General features: G+C 42.2%; 1 protein-coding gene across 1 annotated transcript; it reads right to left on the bottom strand.

Annotated features, from left to right (window-relative positions):
* Positions 1 to 1,717: 1,717 nt before the first annotated feature.
* On the bottom strand, positions 1,718 to 23,709 carry CCDC174 (coiled-coil domain containing 174). Its single transcript, XM_032262340.1, has 11 exons — positions 23,562 to 23,709; positions 20,000 to 20,104; positions 18,887 to 18,987; positions 15,170 to 15,228; positions 12,701 to 12,878; positions 9,431 to 9,526; positions 7,461 to 7,603; positions 6,896 to 6,990; positions 6,271 to 6,403; positions 4,357 to 4,509; positions 1,718 to 3,487 (listed from the first exon to the last, which is right to left on the bottom strand). The coding sequence occupies exons 1-11, from the start codon at positions 23,601 to 23,603 to the stop codon at positions 3,189 to 3,191; spliced, it is 1,404 nt and encodes a 467-aa protein (XP_032118231.1). The 5' UTR covers positions 23,604 to 23,709; the 3' UTR covers positions 1,718 to 3,188.
* Positions 23,710 to 24,329: the final 620 nt, after the last annotated feature.

Below are 24,329 nucleotides of genomic sequence, written 5' to 3'. Positions count from 1 at the left end.
TTCAGTTACCGGAAAACTTTTTTTTTTTTTTTTTTTGAGACGGAGTTTCGCTCTTGTTACCCAGGCTGGAGTGCAATGGCGCGATCTCGGCTCACCGCAACCTCCACCTCCCGGGTTCAGGCAATTCTCCTGCCCCAGCCTCCTGAGTCGCTGGGATTACAGGCACACACCACCATGCCCAGCTAATTTTTTGTATTTTTAGTAGAGACGGGGTTTCACCATGTTGGCCAGGATGGTCTCGATCTCTTGACCTCATGATCCACCCGCCTTGGCCTCCCAAAGTGCTGGGATTACAGGCTTGAGCCACCGCGCCCGGCCTTAGTTACCGGAAAACTTTTAACTGTGTTTAAGTATCTTTGGAACAACTTGGATATGAATTTGTGTTTTTCAACAGTGTATTTTACATAATCTAAATACAGATCAAGTATTCCTGATGAAAAGTTAGCATCCAAATTGAGATATGCTGTAACTGGATACACAGTGAGTTTTGAATTAGTGTCAAAAAGAGATCTCATTAGTAATTTACAGATATTGATTACGTTAAAATATTTTAGATACGCTGAGTTAAATGAAATATAATTTCACTTTTTAAATGAAATATATTATAAAGTTAATTTCACTTTTTAAATATGGTTGCTAGAAAATTGAAAATGATACCCAGGGCTTATTTTCTCTCTCTGTTGGAGGGCGTGTTTTAGAGTACCCAGCTGATGTCTAAGAACTCTAATGCCCTCTGCTGGATACACTGGTACAGGTCCCTGTACCTGTACCAGTAAGACTGTGATGGTGTGTCAATACTCAAAGAGCTGGATTTGAAACAGAAGAGGGCTCACAAAACACTCAACTAAATTTATATTGTTAAGAGGAAATTATAGATTTAGTCTTTGAAATCCCAGATAAAATGTGACTTACAGTTATTAGATAACAGTGACCACGAGCCAACGAGTACAACTGTTTCACTGCTTCGCCGTCCACCTAGGTGCTGCAGGCGTGGCCACAGTCACCTGGGCTGGGCCCTTTGTGATGCTGGCTCCCACACATACAGCTCTTCCTGCTGCCTGCCTTGCCCTGTCCCTTCTACTTTCTACTCCACAGTGGGCCTTGAGTCCTTCTGCTCTACGTTACACACACCCCCTTTCCATCTCTCTCGTCTTTGCCTACTCTTCTTTTTACCTTCTTTTCTATTTTTCCTCATGATTCTGGCATGTCTAATAATTCTATTTTTGTTTTTAGTATTCCAATTTTTCTTTTTGTCTCCTCCCTCTTTGTCCTACAAGCTGTTTTAGTTGGTTTTGTAGTTTTAGCTCTTACATTTAGATCTTTGATTCATCGTGAGTTGATTTTCTGCATGTCGTCGGAGGCAGAAATCCAAATCCATTCTTTTGCATGGAATATTCAGTTGTCCCAGAACCAATCGGTGAAAAGACTGTTCTTTCCCCACTGGATGGTCCTGGCATCACTGTTAAAAATTAATTGACCACAGATGTTATGTTTTACTTCTGGACTCCTGCCTCTATTCCACTGACCTATGTGTCTATTCTTAAGCTGCTATCACACTGTGTAGATTACTATAGCTTTGTGGCTAGTCTTGAAATCAGGAAGTGTGAGTCCTCTTTGTTTTTTCTCTAGATTGTATTGACTATTCTGGGTTCCTTGCATTTCCATATGAATTTTAAGATCACCTTGTCAATTTCTGCAAAAAAGGCAGCTGGGTTAGTTGGTTTTTATGTATATTTATTAAAAAAAAAAAAAAAAAAACCAATTACCTGATTAGGCTGACAGAATGACCATTAATAGGACTGGGAACTTTACCCTAGGAGTTTCAAGATAAGTTTGTAAGAATTCAGGATGTTTGTCTCAGATTGCTTGATACTAGGGCAAGGCTGAGCACAGGGCACTGAAAACCCAAGTCTGGAGGTTAGACATCAATTGTGTTGGAGTCTGAGATCTGCCCCTTCCATACCATATGGCCCTGCCCGAGTCACTGACCCTCTCCACACTCCAGTGTGTCATCTGTAAGGAGGACGGGGCACTCCCTGCCACATTGTAGCACTGCAGGAACAGAGACAATGCCATCACAGAGGACCATGGGGAGACAGGCTCCTTCACTCACTCCTCTCCTTCCCACTCTTCAGGGCACATCAAGGACTTGCGCTACCATATTCTCACAGCACTCACTGGCCTGAGAACCAGCTGTGGGGGCCCTATGGGCCTGGTGATCAACTCTCAACTGCCTGTCTGCAGCTGTAGGTACCCTCTGAGGTGTGGCAGGCAGAAGATGCAGTGAGTGCCCAGGCACCCTGCTTTCTGGAGCCCTGCCCACCCCCAACCCTCTCCTTGTTACTATTGACATGGGGACCCACCTGCTCCACTGTGCAGCTCCAACTCTGATCCAAGTCAGGCTTCTGAATGTGAGGAAGCCAAGCATGGGAGTGACAGGGAGGTGGGATGCACTGAAAAGCTCTAACCATTGCCGCTGAGGCACATCAGTCTCTGACCAGGTCCAGCAGCCTCCATGTACATCCGAGTCATTTAACACACATTTATCAAATGCCTGCTGCGCACAGGAGTGTGGGTAATAGGATGGTATGACAGTAAAAGTAAGTAAACAGCTCCCACTTCTACCTTTCTGGACTACGAAGAGCTCCTCCTGGTCTTCCTTATCATTTCCTATATGAATACTTCCGGGTCCTCCGGGAGACCAGAGCATTTTGCCTATCATGTGGTGTCCCCTCATTTGCCGCTGCTTGACAGGGAGAAATTCCTCCTGACCTATGTTCCATTGGCTGATCTGGAAGCTGAACCCTTGGAATAAAAACACCTGCATGCTAGCATTTGCAAAAGGAATGGAAAAGAACCCTTAAATATGAGTAAGTCGTGGGAGTAGGTATGAAACAGATAGGGTTATAAGCTCATCTCAGTGTCAAATTTTACAGAATATTTCTATTCTATGGCAGTTCACATGTAAATCCAGGTAGTATGTCTCTATCCCACTTAGGAAAAGATTAACAGCCAAGTGGCCAAAGTTTCCATGACTTTTCTCCTTGCTGACAAATCCAACCTGAAGTCTGTGCCTCCTAGGGAAAGGACAGGACAAAGGTACAAATCAGTTCCTAAAGTTATTTCTCCCCCTCTGGGAGAGAAAAGCACTGTCAAAGTACAAACCCAAGTCAGGGTGTTTTGAAAGCTCATGTCACTTGTTTGTAATAGGAAATCATGTCATCCAAAGTTTCAAAAGTGACTGTGGGGGCTTGTGGTGGGTTGTCAGGGGCAGGAGTGGGTGATGCACGTGCAGAGCTAGGTCCGTGCCTCTGCTCAGGGCACTGCCCTGGGTCACTCTGTGCTGGCCCCGGCCTGTTCCATGTCTGGCTGCTGGAAAAACCAGTACTCTTCTGACCCACAAAGTAATCCGATGGTGGGGCAAACTCAGGATCTCTCTCAGCCCGGAGATCTGACTGCCTCTTTGACCAGTATCCAAAGGAAAATTCTAGTAAAAATAAGAAAGAAAACTATTAGAACTGATTGATTAATCAGTTGAATTTATTATTACTATTAGCTAATTTTTTCATATATTTCTTAAAAGCCACTACAAATTATCTAGAGAACAAGAATGGCAACAGCAAAACTCTATTACAAGGTATAAGTAATACCTACAAAGAGTATAAAAGATCATGCTAAAAAATGGGAGTAACTACTTCCAGATGGGAAATACAGAAAAAAAAGAAAAATCATCTGTTTGACATGACATTGAAGGTATTTAATACAGAAAAAATGTCCAACAGAACCATGTGTGAATCCAGGTTAGTACACTGGCACGTAGACCATTTTCAACTGAGCATAAAAGGGGCCACTAAAGGCCAGGTGCAGTGGCTCACTGCACCTGTAATTACAACACTTTGGGTGGCTGAGGTGGGTGGATCACGAGGTCAGGAGTTTGAGACCCCCCTGACCAACATAGTGAAACCCCATCTCTACTAAAAATACAAAAAATTAGCCGGGTATGGTGATGAGTGACTGTAATCCCAGCTACTGAGGATGCTGAGGCAGGAGAATTACTTGAACCTGGTAGGTGGAGGCTGCAGTGAGCCAAGATTGCGCCACTGCACTCCAGCCCGGACAACAGTTCGAGAATCCATCTCAAAAAAAAAAAAAAAAAAAGAGGCTGCCAAAAACAGAGCACATGAGAACACCAAACCTTCATAATACTTTAAAGGCAGGTCCTGAGAAATGGCATGCCAAAGCTGTAAAACCACACAAGGCAGCACGAAGTTAAAACTTACCGCAAGTGCTTCTGGAGAAAAAAACCATTTTCCATTCACTGGAGAGGTCTTACACCTTAGAGCCCACTTCCCTTACCTTTTCCGCGGTCCCACTCCCGGACGTGTGGCACTCCGGGCTTAGTGTCCTTCCTCTCCTGGACAATGACTTCTACTTTGCTACTCTGGGCAGCAGGACGTGAAGTTAGCACAGCCTCTGGCTCTGGTGGCAAAGGCCCAATAACATCTCCATCTATTTTTTGTAAGGGAATAAGACACTGTTTTAACAAAGCCTACAGCTTTTTTTAAAGATACAGAACACACTAATCCTGAAAGTAAAAGTAACCATCAGTATTTATGAAGTACCTATCATATCCCAGGTAGTAGATTAAGTCTTTTGCATATAAGAGGTCATTTAATTCTTGTAACAATCCTAATAAATGTAGTATTTCCATGTTATCCCCATTTTATAGAGGGGGGAAATTAAGCTCAGAAATGTTACACAGGTAGAAAGTGATATAGGCCGGGATCCTGGGCTGGGCTGGATGGATTTCAGTCTCTGTACCCCTCACTATGCCACTCTGCTTCTCCAAATTGGCAATCGCAGGACCAGAAATCCCCAAATCACTCAACTAACATCACAACTTCAGGCAAAGCACGCAGAGCCAGCAGGATGAAGAGCTGAGGTCTGGTGTAGGCTGTTCATTTTGGCCACATTTTTAAAATGTAAAAGAAAATGGATTTTTAAAAAACACTGTGGTGGTGCTTCACATTTTCTGGACATGACAGATGTTCAGGAGATAGAGCAAAATTAGAGAAACAATCTGCATAGCTTAACATGTTATACAGAGAGCATTTGTTTGCAACTAAACAGATGGATTTCCAATTCTTAAATGTTTCCGGTCTGTTTTGTTCAGACATTAGGAAATGGCCCACGGCTTCACATAAGCTTTGTGAGAGCTGGACAGCTGTATGTTCCTTCATACCACACTCCCCTTTTCCTTTGGGTAACAGAATGCCCCCAGGCTTCAGTTGAGCATGGGGCCACCTCACCAGAGTGGCCGTCTCCCAGCTTCTCCTACAGTGAGGTGTGGCCCACAGGACTGAGCTCTAGCCAGCAGGATGCAAATGCATAGGTTGTATGTAACTTCCCACTCATATCTCTAAAAAGAAAGCTGGTTCCCCTCCCCAGTCTCCCCACCTGCCCCAGGGCTGGACCGTGAACAGGTGAGCAGGGGAGCAAGCTTTGACTATGCAGAAGAGAACAATACTCTAGGGAATGGCAGAAACAGCAAGATGGGAGGAAGTCTGGGACTAGATGACCATCTGGGAGAGAGCTATTCACCTGCCCTGGATACCGACTCACCCACCGATCTCCAAGGTCTTAAGTAGAGAAACAGATCTCTATTTGTTGGAGCCATTCTATGTAGAAGTCTCTAGATTGATGGCAATTTAGCCTATACTACCACAACTCCTACAGTAAGCTAGTCTGACATAGCATGTAATAGAGTTTCCAAGGGGAACTGTGCTCCAAGTTCCAAATCACCAACTTCTGGAGCACAGTTCTTTGGTAAGCTTTGGCAAGCTGTCGATATTCATACTTCTAAATTCTTTTACTATGTAACTTTATGAATATAAATTTCTTTGAATATATATACATATAACCAATAAAAACTATAACCATAGCAAAAAATTTAAGTCTAAAACATAAATACGCACAACTAAGCTTTACCTTAAAATACCTTTTTTCTAAGTCTCAATTATAAGACCGTGCCATTCTAAGACGTGACACAATGTATTGTTGCTTCAAATCTTGGTTTAAAGCCTACAAATATTGAGTGTCATTCTGGATCATTTTGGTTACAAAAACTGCTCCTGCCAGTACCTCAAAGGTATACTGTTTGCTTAGATATAAAACTAAATGGCTAATCTTCACATTGCCAGCCCTATTAGCAAGATATCAATGGAACTAAAATGTTCCCCTTTGAAGTTCAGCAACATAGCCATGATATACCTCTGTTTTCTTCTTCTGCTCCACCTTCTTTTGATTTTTTCATCTTTTTTTGTCGAAGTTTGGCAAGTCTTGCCTCTAAGATAGCCTTTCGCTTTTCCTTTATGTTTTCTCGTTTCGTTCTCTGATCTGTTGTCTGAACAGAAAATCAGAATATTATTTACTTGAAACCAAATTTGCAGTATTCCCATTCAAAAAGATGAAATTTTCTAAAAATAGACTAGTTAATTGATCTTCAGGCCACCTCTAAGAAGCTATCCTTGAGATCCTCACAATGAAGCCCTATGAAGTACTCTTATACAAACCCTCTGATGTCTTACAAAGTTTCATAAGGGTTCACAGAGCATCTTGCAAGCCTTAACACTCAAGAAATCCAACCCATTCCATCCTACACCTTAATCCCTTAAATAACTTTCTATTTTCCCATCCAAACCACTCCAAAAGTACCACATTTGGCACCAGATTTACTTGTGAGCAGTTATAAAGTTTGAAATACAAAAACAGTATGGCAACTACCTTTATGCAATTCTGAATACCAATTTTAATTTCTAATTAATTTACTAAATTTTTCTGCAGTATGGTCCAGCAAGAAACCAATCGCTCAAATCTGCTTGGGATTTATCTGTACCTGTTCACGCAGCATCTCTAAGGTTTTCATCTGCTTGTTTCTCAACTCTTTGTCTCGGGCAAAGGCAAAATAACCAACGCCAAGCTGCCGGGCCTCTGAAAGAAGTCCAAATTACCCAAAAGATCAGACTGTCCTGATATTCAACTATACTCAAGCCACATTTCCTACCAAAGCAAAAAGAAACACAGTGATATTTGGCACAAGTTTTAAAAATAAAACAGCTAAGCGAAAAAACAAAAAAGCAAAGAAACACAAATATTAGACCAAGTTTTCGTCCTGTTTGCCTAGGGAAGCATAACAAAGGGTCATTTGCTTTCAGTCATGGGCTGTCTCCACTTCTCTTGGGGAACAATCCCTTGGATTATCAGACCCTCTGTCAGGAAGATATTCCCAATGTGCGTATTTAAAGCTATAAAGTGAACAAAGGAGGTATTTTTAATTTCCAAAGCAGGATCTTTAATTTCCACGTAAGAGCTGTTGCTTTATGAATACTTCCCTTTGTGCTTGCCATCAGTTTAAGATTAAAAAAAAAAAGATTTGCTAAGCTGCAAGAAAACAGTCATACCATTTTCCCGAATGTCTTCATAATGTATGGGTCCCATGGGCCTCTTCAGGGCCTCCCTTTCTTCTTCCTCCCATTGCTGGCGCTGAAGTTCTTTTCTCATATCTTCAGATAATAGGGTTTTTTCATTAGCAGGACTAATAAAACTAGCAGGAAAACAGAGCAAAAACTATCTTCAGATAAGAACTGAGATATCAGTTCTTAAGTACAGTCAGTTGGATCACGGTTAAGTAACACTATTTGATAAAGAATACAGGGAACTAGGCCAGGTGCAGTGGCTCATGCCTGTAATCCCAGCACTTTGGGAGGCCGAGGTGGGCAGATCACAAGGTCAAGAGATTGAGACCATCCTGGCCAACGCGGTGAAACCCTGTCTCTACTAAAAAACACAAAAATTAGCTGGGCATGGTGGTGTGTGCCTGTAGTCCCAGCTACTCGAAAGGCTGAGGCAGAATTGCTTGAACCCAGGAGACGGAGACTGCAATGAGCTGAGATTGTGCCACTGCACTCCAGCCTGGCACCTGGTGACAGAATGAGACTCTGTCTCAAAAAAAAAAAAAAAAAAAAAAAAAGAAAGAAAGAAAAAGAAAAAGAAAAAAGAATACAGGGAACTACAGAGGCTTCTGACCCACAATACTGCTGGAAAATCAGTAAAACAGTCTTCGCCTTTCTTTTTTGTTTTTCTTTTTTTTTTTTTTTGTTGAGACTACTCTTGCTCTGTCACCCAGGTTGGAGTGCAGTGGTTCAATCTCAGCTCAAAGCAATCTCCGCCTCTCACGTTCAAATAATTCTCCTGCCTCAGCCTCCTGATTAGCTGGGATTACAAACGGCCATCAACACATACAACTAATTTTTATATTTTTACTAGAGATAGGGTTTCGCCATGTTGGCTAGGCCAGTCTTGAACTCCTAACCTCAAGTGATCCACCTGCCTTGGCCTCCCAAAGTGCTGGGATTACAGGTGTGAGCCACCTCACCCGGCCAGCCTTCAACTTTCTTAATCAAGCACCATTCTCGTTATATTAGCATGATAGAATCTTGCCTGAGCACTTGAGAAAAAAAACTTTCCTTTCACAGAGGTCCCGGGCTGACCAGATGGGAGGAGGAACTCTGGGACTCCTATGGATGGTCTCTCGTCCGAGACATGAAAACTGCTTAACACTGTGGCCTGGGAGGTGTCTCCTGTCCTTACAGATAGCTGGGCCCCGAGAGGCTCAAGGTTTCCACTCTCCCTTTCTGGTACCAAGCCAAGGGCTACCTGCAAGATGTCTGAACCTGGAGGATTCGGACAAGGTAGTGCTTCTCCCAACACTTACCACAGGAACTTCAAAGTTCCTGTGGTAAGAGGAATTTATTCCCCTGGATGTTTTAGAGTTATCTCTTTAGGTCTTGTGTTTTAAAGTTATCTCTTAGGTCTTAGGCCCTGCTGAAAAATCTAGTTATAAGGCCCTTACTTCAAAAATGCAACAATGCATAAAGAAAAAGTGAATAAGCTCTCTCCCCGGAGCCACTTGCTTGTGGGATAATCAAGCGCATATTCTCAAACCACTTTCTCCACAAAGGCTGGTTTGCTGGTTTGGGCTTATTCTATACATGTTACTCTGTAGTCAGGCATCCTTCCAAGTGAAAGAGACAGCTTCTACACATCCACCAGTCATCAGGCTATTCCCCAAGTGTGGATTATGTGTGTATGTGCATGCTAACCACTAAAAAGTGCTTCAGTAAATATTCACATACACACACACACACATACATATATGTATGTATATGTATATGTGTGTATATATACATATGTGCATGTATATGTATATATGTGTGTACATATGCATATTTATACATGTATTTATACATATATGTATATATAAATCTCCTTACTGAAGCAACAGAGATCATTAATTATAAAACAGCCCCCTAACAAAACAATCCCTGTGGCTGCATTTCAGACCTGAGCAGAGCTCTCCATACACACTTACAGTCTCCCCTGAAGATTTTTATCCATCTCCAGCAGATCTGGCAAATCCTTTCTCATACAGCGCCGGGAACGTCCCAAAGAGTCCACATAATCCACCCTAAAATGAAAGTGAAAGAATATGAAAAACTTGTACACATATACAAATCCCTAAGTCAGGGAGTTGGTGGACAGTGAAGAGAAGATAGGCCTCACTACCAAGAAGAGCCCCTCAACCTAAGAGACCACTACCACTGACAGGAATATACTCTTTAAAGTTGACAGACAATAAGCTTACTGTGCCCTTTACTAAACATTAGTTTCAGAAACTGTTGACAATAATTTTGATCATTTATGAACTTAATCTAGCTGAGACAATTCCAGATATTTATCAGTATCTTAATAACTTTGTCTTGTGCCTGAGATTCTCAACTTGCTCATTTCCTCAAGTCTGACTTTTTATTCTTTCTCTTATTTCCTCTAATCAGTATAATTCTACCCAATGTATTAGCAATCTCTTAATGTAAGAAATTCACAGTATTTTTCAGAGTTGGACTCTTCTTAAATAGGAGAAAGCCAAACACCACACCTCTCTCCTCATCCCTGCTCAAACTAGACAGTAGTGAGACAGCTAAGCCAGGCAGATAGCAAGGCAAAATGAAATATTCTGACTTTCTACAATAGAAAATGTGGACAGACTTTCATGAAAAACATCTCATTTGCATTATGATTCAACAGATATTTTACTTTTTAAATGATGGGCTGATAATCTCCTACAGCCTTTAGCATGGTGCTAAATACACAGTAAGGGTCCAATAAATACTAGCTGGCAGACCAATTCAAGGTCAGATTCAGCAGGTATGTGACTTTGCTTTTGTTAGCAATTTTTTTTCCTCTCAAGCAATGCTGATTTCAATTGTTAGTTGTGATTTAAAAACTGAGTGTTTACTCTAGTACTGAAGCCGATTATCACAAGAAATAAAACCTCCAACTGCAGCAAGCAGTTTCTTTCTTTCTTATTTTCCCCCCAAATGGATGGGGGAAGAAAATCATCTAGCCAGATGGTCTGTGTAATTATTTACAGTATCTTTATGGAAAGATTTTCTACCACCTGGAATTTAACTACCAAAAGGATTTTATGAGCAATTACAATTCTGGAGCTTAATTTAAAAACAAAAAAAAAAAAGTGTCAGAACTGCTTGCAGTGCGTCTTCCTTCACCATATGGTGGCATGTGACACCTTCAATTGCCCTCCAAACTCTTCAAATCACTGGAAAATTGCTTGTAATCACACAGGCATTAATAAGCAAAAATTTTTAAAAAGACATTAGACCTTTCAAAGGAGATGAGATTTCTGTTACGAAAAGCAATCATGGACTATTCTGTTTCTGGAGAAGGCCTCCAAAACATAAAGATCCCATTAAATAGAAGTGGCAAGACAGTAGTCAGCCACGGCTCCATCTAATCAGCAATCACTCACTAAGCAACCCCTGCAGGCAAACAAAGCTTTCCTCAGGCAAGGAGGGTAATACAGGCGGACTGACAGCCATGCCATCTTTCAAGGGTCTGGGGAAGTTAAGGCACACACACATGAAACACTTATTAACAACACTGGGTACATAAAGACTACCAAAAGTTTGCTAAAATCTTTTTCTGATAATGAGGCCTGGTATGTGTCAATAATAAATAAAAGGTAATACCCGAACAGCAGGAAGTATAGTAAGTGCTACCTGACTTCAGATGAGGGAGCAATCACTTAGAGATTAGAAATGATAGGCCAGGGATGGTGGTTCACATTTATAACCCCATCACTTTTGGCGGCCCAGGTGGGAAGATTGTTTTTGCCCAGGAGTTCAGGAAGAGCCTGGGTAACATAGTGAGGCCTTGTTTCTACAAAAAATAAAAATAAAAAATTGAGGCGGGAGGATTGTGTCAGCCCAGGAGGTCAAGGCTACAATGAGCCATGATCATGCCACTGCACTCCCACCTGGGTGGAGACCCTGCTCATAAATAAATAAATAAGAAAGAAAGAAAGACATGATGAAGAAAGGCATCAACAGAAGAGACTTGCAGGCTGACACCTGTTCCAAGTGGTATCAAACTATTTAGCTATAAGTTTTTAAGAAAGTAGGTAAGAAGACACCTGTTTTATCCCAATGAGAATGTTATTTCTGAACCAACATGGACACCCTCAGTGGAATGAAGATGCAGTTTCTCTGCCATCCACAGTAGCTGGGACTGCTCTCTTCAGCATATCAATGACTGCCCACAGGGTCAAAGGCTGACAAAAGATCAATGCATGCTGCAGAGTCCTGAACAGTCCCTAACAAATGCCCGCCATGATGAAGATATTTGCACCTTAAAGGGAGGATGAGTAGGATCCCAAAGGCAAGACGGTGGGTTCCCAGGAAACTGTCAGAGCATCAGTAAAGCTCTCAGTGATTTCAAGCACTGTCGAACAAGTTTCCAAACAATAATACCTTAGGTAGAAAAAATCTTTATAACAATTCCCATTCTGGCCTCTCTACTTATTGATACATTAAGTCTCTTTAAGGAAAAGACTAGTTTTCACCTACATACAGGCAAAATTCAGGAAAATGTCAATAATAAAGGTTTACAAAATGCCTGTTTATACTCCACAGGCAGCACTTTCTTGTGTAGCCCAGAATACTTGCTATTTGAAGGGAGTTTAAAGCAAAGGAATAAAGCATTATAATCTCTATTTTACAAGGGGAGATCCTGAGCCTTAAAGGCTAAGGAATCTAATAAGGATCATATAGCCAGTAAAAAGTGCGACTGGAGCCATCCAAGGCCCATGAGTCCACACCACACTGCCAAACAACGTCACAGCCGGAGTAAGACATACCGCACCACCTCGGCCAGCTTCCTTCTCCTAGATGATGGCTCTCCACCATGTCAGAACAAGGACGTGCGTAAGGCAGCAGGACAGGTACAAAAGGAAGGCGCTCTGCCCACACTGCTTCATGTCAGTGAGTCAGGCAAACCAAGTCTGCCAGGCACAAAGTCTCCTTGGGCCTGGCACAGGCCTGGGCACACAGCAGGAGCCCAGTCAGTAGTTATAATTATTTGTAATTATTGTAATTATGTCTTCATTTGAGCTACTGTTTTTACATCCCTAATAACCTAATCCAACCTAACTTAAAGGGAAGTCTCAAAAGAAAGAACGCCCAGGAATAACAGAGAAATGGCTTGATAACAACCCAACAAAATCACTCCCAAAATGTCAGCACAAGTCTGAGAATGTTCCTCTGAGCTAATCCATGATACAACCAACCATTCTTCGCTGGGGTCTTGGGGAGGAGGGATCTCTCTCTCAGGAAGGTTTTCCTCATCGTCCTCTCTTTCTCCTGCCTTTTGAGAATCTCTACGGGCACCAGATGCCTCCATTTCTTTGCGCTTGTCTATGATCTTCTGCGTGAAATCCACAAGGTACATATCCTCCACTTCTTCATCTAGGACATAAAATCAATTTTCAGACATCAAAGAGGAAAATCACACATGGAATTGACAAGAAGCAGTCACATTCATTGCCTGGTGGCCCTATCACCCCGACAGCTCCACTCCCCAAACGTTTACAAAGCCACAGAGCCACCTTGGGAATTGACATATACTACACAAAAAAATCTTGAAAAAGCCTAGAGTTTTCTGTTGCCTCATCAATACACTACCTGAGTGACCAGTATCATCTTAGAATGTCATTTTAAGGCAACACAACAGTCTGATTTTATGTAATTCATCCAACCAACTATATCATACAGAAGCAAAACTGCATTTTCCATGTCATTAGATCAGGACAGCAGAACTTCTTGCTTTAGGTGTCATATATCTGTCTAAAATGTGGGTTGGATCACTAACCCTGATTACATTGTTGTGGTACGGTGTTTTAAAGATCATAATACAGGTAAAATAAGTCATGTGAGTTCTTGTCAAGCCAACAAACACCAATTCTAGTCATGGAGCCAGGCTCTGAATGGCATACAGACATGAAAGACATCTTCTGCCCACAAGGCTTATGGTCTACTTGAGGAGCTAAAACCCACACTGAAAGTTAAACAACAATCTGTGACTTACCTAATTTAACCCACAATAACTCATGTAGCACAAATAATGTATACCTAAAGTTTCACTACACTGGATTTAGGACAGTCATTTGAGTCTTTTTTTCCAAGGACAGAGATTAAGCTATAGTGAACCAACATTAGGCTCCCTATTACAAGCGGTGGCGTTTTCCCCACCTTAGGGTGAAGAAAAACTGAGGCTCCAGAACATAACTTGCCCAAACTTGCAGATCTAACATATCTATCAGGAGGTGGGCTTTCTGGCTTTGACAAAATCATGTCTCTACACTCACACTCCTTTGGACCTGATTTCTATATTAACAATAAAAGCAAAGTCTGAGTCAAAAGAGAAAAAGACTTTAATGAAATAAACTTATTTTTAAAAACCACAAAATACCTGAAATGGAGGGGCGATGTAGTCTGAGTTATCAGGCCACAGGCTAGCAAGGCCTCCTGGTAGGCGGCCATCCTGTTACCTCTTCAGGAAGAAGGCAAAGCCCCTCCCACAGTGCCTAGCTTTGCTGATGTCTGACCTCCCTGTGCTGGGCTCTTGTTGTACAGGGAAAGTGCCCCTGCTGCCTGGGAAGGAGCAGCCAGTGACCTAGGGTCAGCCTGGCCTCTTTCCTATTGCACCTGGGCCCCAGCCATGCTAGGCTAGGTAACTCTGTTGGCCTCTGGCCCTGCCCTTCCTCGGCTGGTCTGCTCACCAATCTACCCCTGCAGGATCCCTTTCTCCAGCTTTCCAAAGCTAAGCCCACCTTCTCCCAAAAGACTTTCCTGATTACATATTCACTTTCCCTGCCTTTTAGCAATGAAATTGGCACGGCCTCATAAAATCTCTTCTACTGTTGTCTAATAATGGATTGGGATTTTTATGGGGGTTATGAGAAAAGGGGGTTTTTGGTTTTTGTTTTTTAGAGACAGGGTCCCACTCTGTCACCCAGGCTGGATCATAGCTCACTGCACCCAGGATGCAGTGGCATGATCACTATAACATCGAACTCCTGGGCTCAAGCCTCAGGCTCCTAAGTAGTAGAATTACAGGCATAAGCCACCATGTCCAGCTTATTTTTAAATTATTTTTTGTAGAGACAGAGTATCACTATGTTGTCCAGGCTGGTTTTGAACTCCTGGCCTCAGGTGATCGGCCCGTCTTGGCCTCCCAAAGTGCTGGAATTACAGGTGTGAGCCACTACACCCAAACAGGTTTAAAGCAATTATATGCACATCACAGGAAAAAACAAAACAAACAAAAAAAAAACGGAAAATAGGGAAAGAAGAAACATAACTCTAGAACCTGACAGAAACAGAATTCCACACAGCCCCACCCACCCTGTTTTAGCACAGCTATACCTGTAGGTAACTACAACCTACTCAGACCTTGTTCCCTAACTTTGCTTTGTGCTGTGCCATTTTCCTCCGCTGGATGATCCTGCTTTGAGGGCAGAGGCAGAGGATCTGCTTCCAGTACTTGTTTGTCCCCTCTGGGCACCTAACATGCTGCCAGGCATCCACCAGACAATTGGTAAATATTGCTGATTTTCTTGTCTCTGTGCAGCCACAGAGAGTAAAATTTTGATGTCTAAATTTTTCGTCTACTTTTACAGTTATTTTAACAAGTAATGTAATATCAAAGGGCTGTATGAATTACAGAAAGTGAAGTAGAAATAAATCATTTTATTTACCTATAAAGTCTCCTTTAGTCATTTTTTCATATAATTTGGCTTTTTCTTCCAATTTTTCCCTAGGAGAAAAAAAAAATACAAATATTAGAAATGTTCTTATAACTGTCCCTCCTGGTTGCCCCTACACTCCCTGCCTGACAGGCACCATCTGTCCATTAGGCCCAGCCTGTCAAGGTGACCACAACTAGCATAGACCACACCATCCTGAGGAGACCCTCAGACCACCCTGCCCCATGTCTGCTCTGCCAAGGAAAACACAAGTTTCGTGAGTGCATGGCCCGTGTTCTCTTATTCATCACTGGGTCCCAGGGCCTAAAATAATATCTGGCACACAGTAGGTTCTCACTCAATATTTGATGAATGAATAAGTGAATAAACTGACTTAAGATTCCAACAACTTAACTGCCAACTTAAACATCAGCATTCCAACAAAGCAGCCTCTCTGTTCACAGTAATTCTGACGACATGTATTTTTCAGTGGTCACAGACCATGAGAGGGTAAGCAATTCTTTTTTTTTTTTTTTTTTTGAGACGGAGTTTCACTCTTGTTACGCAGGCTGGAGTGCAATGGCGTGATCTCGGCTCACCGCAACCTCCGCCTCCTGGGTTCAGGCAATTCTCCTGCCTCAGCCTCCTGAGTAGCTGGGATTACAGGCACGCGCCACCATGCCCAGCTAATTTTTTGTATTTTTAGTAGAGACGGGGTTTCACCATGTTGACCAGGATGGCCTCGATCTCTTGACCTCGTGATCCACCCGCCTCGGCCTCCCAAAGTGCTGGGATTACAGGCGTGAGCCACCGCGCCCGGGCAGCAATTCTTTATTCTGGAAATACTTAATGATGGTAAAGAGAAGCCCCAAAGAGGTCATCTGAGAGTCCTCTTGTGAATGATCACTCTTAATCATGTCAGAAACATTCCTCTTTTATTTTACACATCCATTCACCAAGTACTTATTGCATACCTCCTACCTGCCAAGCACTGTTTTAGGCACTGAGGACTCACAGCCATGCTAGGAGAGGTGACTCTGTTGACCACTGGCCCTGCCCTTCCTTGGCTGGTCTGCTCACCAATCTACCCCTGCAGGATTCCTTTCTCCAGCTTGCAAAAGCTAAGCCCACCTTCTCTGGGAGTTTCCATTCTAGAGACGGAGAAGGACAATAAACAAAGCAATGAAAAGGAGGCTCTGAGACAGTAAGAAGAGCTGTGAAACAAACAGATGCATGCCAGCAGAGGCCCCTTGACATGCAGTAATGCAGTGCGTGGTGGACCAGCTCACTCATATCAGGCTTCTAAGACACCTGTTTTGGAGGGCTCTTAATGTAACTAGCTGGGTCATCAGAGGATCTTCCTGTTTTAATGAAAACAAAACAAAACAAAACAAAATTTACAGTCAAACAAAACACAGAGCAACAAGAGTCAGGTTAGAGTGAGTGGGCGGGACACTAACTGAGAGGGGCAGTCAGGAGAATCCTCTCTGAACATGACAACTGGGCCATGGCTTCCACAGCAAGAAGCAGCCAACCACAGGAGGATTTGCGGGCAGGGGAGGCAGGTCAGAAACAGGTAAGATTAAGTGAGAATGAGCTTGACATGTTCAAGAAAGAGGGACAAGTAGAGCAGAGGGTGCTAAGCAAAAAAGAGAACGGTGCAAAACAGAGACAGGGACAGGCAGCAACGAGGGCATGTGAGAAAGGATACGAAGCTTGGTGCAGTGTCGCAACAGTTTTCAGGGATCAGGAACAGTCTACAAGTGGATAATCGAGATCAAGGAAGCTGTCAGAGAAATGACCGCTGGATTCAGTAGATGAAGATGTCACTAGCGACTTTAAAGAGCAATTTCTTCTGTTGAGTTAGAAAGATGGAATTCAGAGCATGAGAGCAGGGACACTACCTGCAACCCCTAAGTGCGACACACTATGTATCTCCTTTAATTCCCCAAAGGACTTTGTAACCTAAGTATTAACCACCTCACTTCATAGATAAAGAAAGAGTCTTAATGGATAACTAACTTGCCCAAGGCCTTCCACCTCAAAAAAGCCTGGGACTGGGCTTGCATGTTCTGAGCTCTGGAGGGAGGCAGACGTACTGCAGATGTCTTGACTCCCACAACAAAGCAAAGCCAAAGTGCTACATAAAAGTTACTGCATAGAAAAAGCACAGCAAAGTGCCAAGAAAATCTCTTGATACACAGAGTAAAATAATAAAAGATCATGGTACCTTCGGCAAAATTAACATTCTGAGACTATATCCAAGAGTGGAAATATGTCTCAAAACTGATCATATCTTTAAGTAAAGCCTGAGGTCTGCTGGAGACAGGTCAAATGCTAAGAAAAAAAGTCCCCAAGTAGGCTAATATTCTGCCTTCTATTTTCAGACCCAAGATTGCTGAGCAACCTTGGCAACTACTGTTTGCAACTACAGGAATTTTATTATTCCGTATATCCAAAAGCACACGTAGCAGTCATACCAAACATTGTAACTTGGGATTTTCTCTGAGGGTGATGCTGTCTTTTCTTTAGAAAAATAATAAAGATGGAATGACAGAATTAGAAAAATCATCATTCTGAAACCATCAATGTGATAACTGGTAACTATCAAGGCTCATCAATGACAGATCACTGCATAGAAAACAAGTTAGTAAACAGGATATTCACACAGTCTCCAAATTTCCCACTTCAGATTACTATTAATTACAAATCAGGGAGGCACCTTTACAATGGAGAAACCAAGCACACATACCTCAACCAAGTAATTAAACTCATCATCACCAATAATGACTCAAACTGACCTTATGAGCCTCCCGATGTGATTCAATGGGAAGGACACACCACCACCTATGCAGTATTCTTACCAAAAACATTTCACGTGACTCTAATTGGTTGTGGGACATTGCAGAAATAACTGGCCTGGACCCTTTAAAAATGTTAATGGCATAACAGACAACCAAAAGGTAAGGAAACTGTTCCAGATTAAAGAAGACTAAACAGATATGACAACTACATACAATGTATATATAATCTTTGAATCCTGGATTAAATTTTTTAAAAAATCTATAAAGTACATAATTATACTGGGACAAATGGTGAAACCTGAATATGGACCATAAAATAGATAATACTATTTTATCAGTGTTCAATTTCTTGGGTATGATAGCGGTATTGCGGTTATGTAGGAAAATGTCCTTGTTCTCCGAAGATATATGCTGAATGATTTAGAAGGAAAGTATGATGCTTAACAAAATCTCTCTCTATATGTGTGTGTGTGTGACCGAGATAGACAGAGGGAAAGCACATTTGACAAGATGTTAACTGGGGAATTTAGGTGAAGAATATTAGAATGTTCAATGTACCCTTGAAGTTTTTCAAAATAAAAGGCTAGGGAAAAAATAAAGGGTTTCTAGATTGTAATATCATCCCACCTAGTCCACACCATGGGGAACCACACCATGGGCACACTTCTTAGAAATCTGTGATAATCTTAGTGTCTAACAAAGGCTGAAAGCAGGAATGTTTCACCTTTTAAACTGTGACTATGTCTAATCTTTTTATAAGACTACAGATATATCTGCAAATTATATTATTTTTAGCGTACTTATAGAGTACTGGGCTAGAATGATGTTAAAAATAAAATTTGTAACTTGAACAAAATTTGAACTTCCATTTCTTTGCCTTGGTAGCCTCAGAGGTAACTACATTTACCAGAGCTTATAACTTTACCTTGCTTTGTCTAAAGTCTTCTGTTCCTCAATCTTCTGTTCAGCATCCTTCTCAGCTCGATTTGAAACGCCTACATTCTGTTTGCTCCAGATACTCGGTTTCTGGAGAATAATTTTAGAAGACAAAATAGAGCCACATGATTGCCAAAAAATCTCTACTCGTCCATCAAGAAAAAAAAAAAAAAACAAAACAAAGGAGATCATGAGATCTTATGAATCAAAGGAGACAACTAGATAAGCTGTGTCCTACAAAGATGCTGACTATACATGGCAAGCAGGAGCTGAAAAAAGAGCCCTAAATTATATAATGTACTTTTTATTTTATTTTTATTTTTCTAAGACAGGATCTTACTCTGTTACCCAGGCTGGAGTGTGGTGGTGTGATCTCAGCTCACTGCAGCCTCAACATCCTAGGCTCAAGTGATCCTCCCTCCACAGCTTCCCAAGTAGTTGGGATTACAGGTGTGAACCACCACATCCAACTAATCTTCTGTAGAGATGGAGTTTTGCTATGTTGCTCAGGCTGGTCTCGAACTCCTGGGCTCAAGTGATCTGCCTGGCTCAGCCTTCCAAAATGATGGGGTTAGAGGTGTGAGCCACCATGCCCAGCCTAAAGAACTTCTTTATGAGTGTAGAATCACTTCCTACTATCTTTTATCTCCTGAATGATTACAACCTAAGTCAAGATTAATGAAAATATACATATTAAAGAGAATTAGTAATACAAATAGTAGACACTATTATCTACAAAACTGAAAAAATCATTCCCAGCTCTCAAACACCCTAATATTTTCTGCTATATTCCTGTATTATCTAATTATTTATCTCTACCTGGATACATAACACCTATATAACCAGATAACCTCCCATGAGAAATGTAAACAATCCACATTTTTCTAAAAGAAGTCCTAAAGAGTTAGCACATGACCATGTACTTTTATATAATCTTACTAATTTCTATTTTAATAACATTTCATGCAGATATTCAAATACAAGATAGATTTTTCCTTAACATTTATGTGTATAGATACCACTGACAATTTTAAAACACTTAAGTATGATATAATTCTTCCATGTTTGGAACCAGTGGAGATAATTAGATCTTATTTTTTACCTTATTAGTTGTTTTTGGTTTTCCAAAAACACCAGAATCTTTTAGAAGTTTTTCTTGTTTGAATTCTTCTTGTTTTCGGAAGAGTTCGGCCTTAAGATCTACCAACTAGAATAAAAGCAGTAAGTAAACAAAAATATTTTATTAAATTCTTGCAGGTTACTGGATTGCTAATTATAATTTCCAAAGCAATATTTCAAGTTCCTCCAAATGGGCAAATATGGCTACAAAACTAATTGTTTAAACATAGAATCCAGTACAAAAATTAGGCTAAGTCATGTTTCATTCCATCTCTGTCGCAAATGCATTTCTTTTCTAACTTCAACACTCAAAGCTTTCCTTAGGCAAGGAGAAAGTGATAAAGCAAAACAAATTAATGAAGTGTGCATCTTTTAGTTTCAGATTAAACTTGCATTGTTAAGTACCTTCTTTCTGAACAGCACTGCATTCATTTAATCATCACAACTTATTATTTCTTTTTTTTTTTTTTTTGGACGGAGTTTCGCTCTCGTTACCCAGGCTGGAGTGCAATGGCGCAATCTCGGCTCACCGCAACCTCCGCCTCCTGGGTTCAGGCAATTCTCCTGCCTCAGCCTCCTGAATAGCTGGGATTACAGGCACGCGCCACCATGCCCAGCTAATGTTTTGTATTTTTAGTAGAGACGGGGTTTCACCATGTTGACCAGGATGGTCTCGATCTCTTGACCTCGTGATCCACCCGCCTCGGCCTCCCAAAGTGCTGGGATTACAGGCGTGAGCCACCGCGCCCGGCCACAACTTATTATTTCTACAGGGAAATGCTGTTATTCCAACACTATCTGAGCAGCCCAGTTTGTGCATGGCACTTAACACTGAAGAGCAGGATACAAACATGATCTAGACATTCTTCCTGCCTCAATAAGCCTACAATGTAACAAGGAAGGTAATTTATAATACCAGTAAAATGTAACAAATGACTCTAGATTCGAAGAAAGTAGCACACAAGTTCTTATGGGAGCATTTCCTTCTGAGCAGTGATCAGAGAAAGCTTTGAGCAGAGCCTTTAAAGACACATTATTTTAACGGCTAGAAATAAAACAGACTTGGTGAATTATAACAGCTCCACGTTTTACTTAATCCATTTCAAAAACCCTAAGTTTGGCTGAATCACATGTTCAAGAATAGGAAAGAAGGCCAAGGCAAAGAGAATGGGGCAGTTGGGTGAATATTGGTGTCTTTCCCTCAGCTACATTAGTCACCCCTGCCTATGCTGCAAAAAAAGAACATAATAACAGTTTCCTTTTAAAAGATACAGCTGCTGATATGGTTGGGCATTTGTAAATCAGACAATTAATCACTGACTTAATCATCAGATATTTTAAAAATCGCTTTATTTTGTAAGGAAAATGAAATGGCTGAGTTCAATTTCCATTCTGGAAGAAGTTGATTTAAAAGGTAACCATTTAATAATGCAAAGGGCAGGCCGGGCGCGGTGGCTCACGCTTGTAATCCCAGCACTTTGGGAGGCCGAGGCAGGTGGATCACGAGGTCAAGAGATCGAGACCATCCTGGTCAACATGGTGAAACCCCGTCTCTACTAAAACTACAAAACATTAGCTGGGCATGGTGGTGCGTGCCTGTAATCCCAGCTACTCAGGAGGCTGAGGCAGGAGAATTGCTTGAACCCAGGAGGCGGAGGTTGCGGTGAGCCGAGATCGCGCCATTGCACTCCAGCCTGGGTAACAAGAGCGAAACTCTGTCTCCAAAAAAAAAAAAAAAAGCAAAGGGCAGTTTCATTGCAGGCCCTAATATTATAAATTCCTAAAAACAAATGAAAAACTTTTTTCTTCCAAGCCTTCTTAACCACACCAATTTTCCAGCCACATATTTTCTTATTCTACAACTGCCTTTGACTTTAAAAGATGCTCAAAAAATTGTAAAACCGCAAATAGCTTTCTTATTACAATTATTGCTAATTTTAGACTGTCGGGATAGGCTGGCTTTAATATTTATAGCTTTTTGGTTCCCGATCTTCAAACATAATAATCAGTGCCAATTATCAGTATTAGACAAGGAAAGGGACTCAAATATTGGAACACCTGTATGTTTTCCTTCGTATTCCCTTTGTGTCCTAATACCACAGTAAATTCAAGATTAAATCAAAGGTCGGGCAATTTGCTCCGATGATGAAAAGGCAGCAGCTTCGGAGTCAAGTAGACTGACTGATCAAGGGTCTATCGCTAAGATTTTTTGAGAGAGAGTTTCGCTTTTATTGCCCAGGCTGGAGTGCAATAGCGCGATCTCAGCTCACCGGAACCTCCGCCTCCCAGGTTCAAGCGATTCTCCTGCCTCAGCCTCCTGAGTAGCTGGGATTACAGGTGTGCGCCACCACGCCCGGCTGATTTTTTATATTTTAAGTAGAGACAGGGTTTCTTTCTCCATGTTGGTCAGGCTCCCGACCTCAGATGATCCGCCCACCTCGGACTCCCAAAGTGCTGGTATTACAGGCGTGAGCCACCGCACCCGGTTATCGCTAAGATTTCTGTATGTAAGCTGGGGAAAGCTACTTCATCTTTCTGGGCCTCAATTTCATCATCTATAAAACGGAGATATTAATAGCACCTACCTCCTAAAGCTATTGGGAGGGTTCAATGAGACAGTGCATATAAAGTGCTGGCACAAAATATGGACTTATAACAAGTTTTCTTTCTAGAGTAGCTACTTTTTTTTTTTTTTTTTTTTTTTTTGAGACAGAGTTTCACTCTTGTTACCCAGGCTGGAGTGCAATGGCGCGATCTCGGCTCACCGCAACCTCCGCCTCCTGGGTTCAGGCAATTCTCCTGCCTCAGCCTCCTTAGTAGCTGGGATTACAGGCACGCGCCACCATGCCCAGCTGATTTTTTGTAGTTTTTTAATAGAGACGGGGTTTCACCATGTTGACCAGGATGGTCTCGATCTCTTGACCTCGTGATCCATCTGCCTCGGCCTCCCAAAGTGCTGGGATTACAGGCGTGAGCCACCGCGCCCGGCCTAGAGTAGCTACTTTAATAAAACTGCTTACATCCTTTCAGACCTCACAGGTACCTATGGCTGCATTAACAGTTTAATTCCAGGGTAGGATACGCTGGGCACTCTCGGGTCCTGCAGAGTAAGTCACACTGTAAAGTTCTAGAAGGACTTTGGGGGTTTCTGGATTGGAGGAGAAGCCTAGAAGGCGGTATGTCTGCCTAGCAAAAAGAGGCTAGGGTTCCTCCCAACTGTAAGGGAGAAGGCTGGCGAGGTGCAGGTCCTTGCGGGCACGGCAGAGGGGACGCACGGAGATTCCTAACCCACGGGATACCAGGTTCAGACCCGTGTCTGAGGGGTGAAGCATGGTCCGGGCGCAAGTCAGAGGAGAGAAGCCCAGTTCAGGATCCTGTAAGTAAGAAAACTGAACCCCATCCCCGTCGGAGAAGATAATCCAGGTCGGGGGTTGCTGTTTGAGGAGAGAGGTGTCTGGGTCCCCAAACAAGCTAGGTCGACATTCTTGTCTGATGGAGACAGGGAGAACCCGGAGCCTGTGGCGTTACCACATAACCTCACTCACCGAGGAGGCCGTGACGTCCAAAGGCTTTTTCCTCCGGTCCATGGTCGCGTCGGAGTGTCCCAGCCCAAAACAGACTCTTCCAACCCTCCTCAGGCCTCGAAAGCCTACCTCCGTCGCAACCGGAAGTGTTTTCGATAGCGACAGTGAGTTTGCGTGAGTTTGCGACGCGAGTAGCTGAGCTTGACGCCATCTTGAGGAGGTCAGAGCGTAATGCGTATTACATTTGCCACCATTTTGGAAAGGTCAGAGTGTGCGGAGGTTGACGCTAACTGATAAGGTCATCTTGCGGGAGGAAGGTGACAAAGATTAGTGTGGACGCCATGTTGAGAAGGGCCAAATACAGTTTTTGATCGTGATGGACCCCATATTAGGTGGGGCGGATGTGGGACTGGGGACAAAGATAACGCCATCTTGGGGAAGGCTGACGCTTGAGTGAGTGAACTGGAGCGTCTCGGAAAACGTGCTTTGGGAAGACCCGAGGAATCTAACTACAATTCGAGGACCTGCTGTCTGACACTTTTCACACGTTAAATAGTTGACTCTTACAAGAGCGTACAAGATAAGGATTATTATATTAATCTTAGCAGAAATAATAATAGCTAACATTACTATAGTGCTTATTATGTGCCACTTTAGATATTTAGCTATTCAGATATTTAGATATTCAGCTCTTAACATGAATCCCAAAAAAAAAAAAGAAAAGAAAAGGACGTGAACCGCAGCTTCACTGCTTACTGCCTACATGACCTTGGGCAAGTTACTTAACTT

This window comes from Sapajus apella, unplaced genomic scaffold (genome assembly GCF_009761245.1).
Source record: "Sapajus apella isolate SASKATOON/1434 unplaced genomic scaffold, GSC_monkey_1.0 scaffold128, whole genome shotgun sequence".
In the NCBI taxonomy this organism is placed as follows: domain Eukaryota; kingdom Metazoa; phylum Chordata; class Mammalia; order Primates; family Cebidae; genus Sapajus; species Sapajus apella.
Note: the sequence above shows the minus strand (reverse complement) of the source record. Positions and strands in the feature narration are given on the sequence as shown.

Bases quoted from the DNA above. Each gene is read 5' to 3' on its own strand.
- CCDC174 (XM_032262340.1), bottom strand. From the start codon at position 23,603: ATGGACCGGAGGAAAAAGCCTTTGGACGTCACGGCCTCCTCG. The intron at 7,604-9,430 runs GTAAGTGTGTAT...TTTTCCTGCTAG, and splicing joins AAAAATCTTCAGGGGAGACT to TTTTATTAGTCCTGCTAATG. The intron at 6,991-7,460 runs GTATGACTGTTT...GACTTCTTTCAG, and splicing joins TGAAGACATTCGGGAAAATG to AGGCCCGGCAGCTTGGCGTT.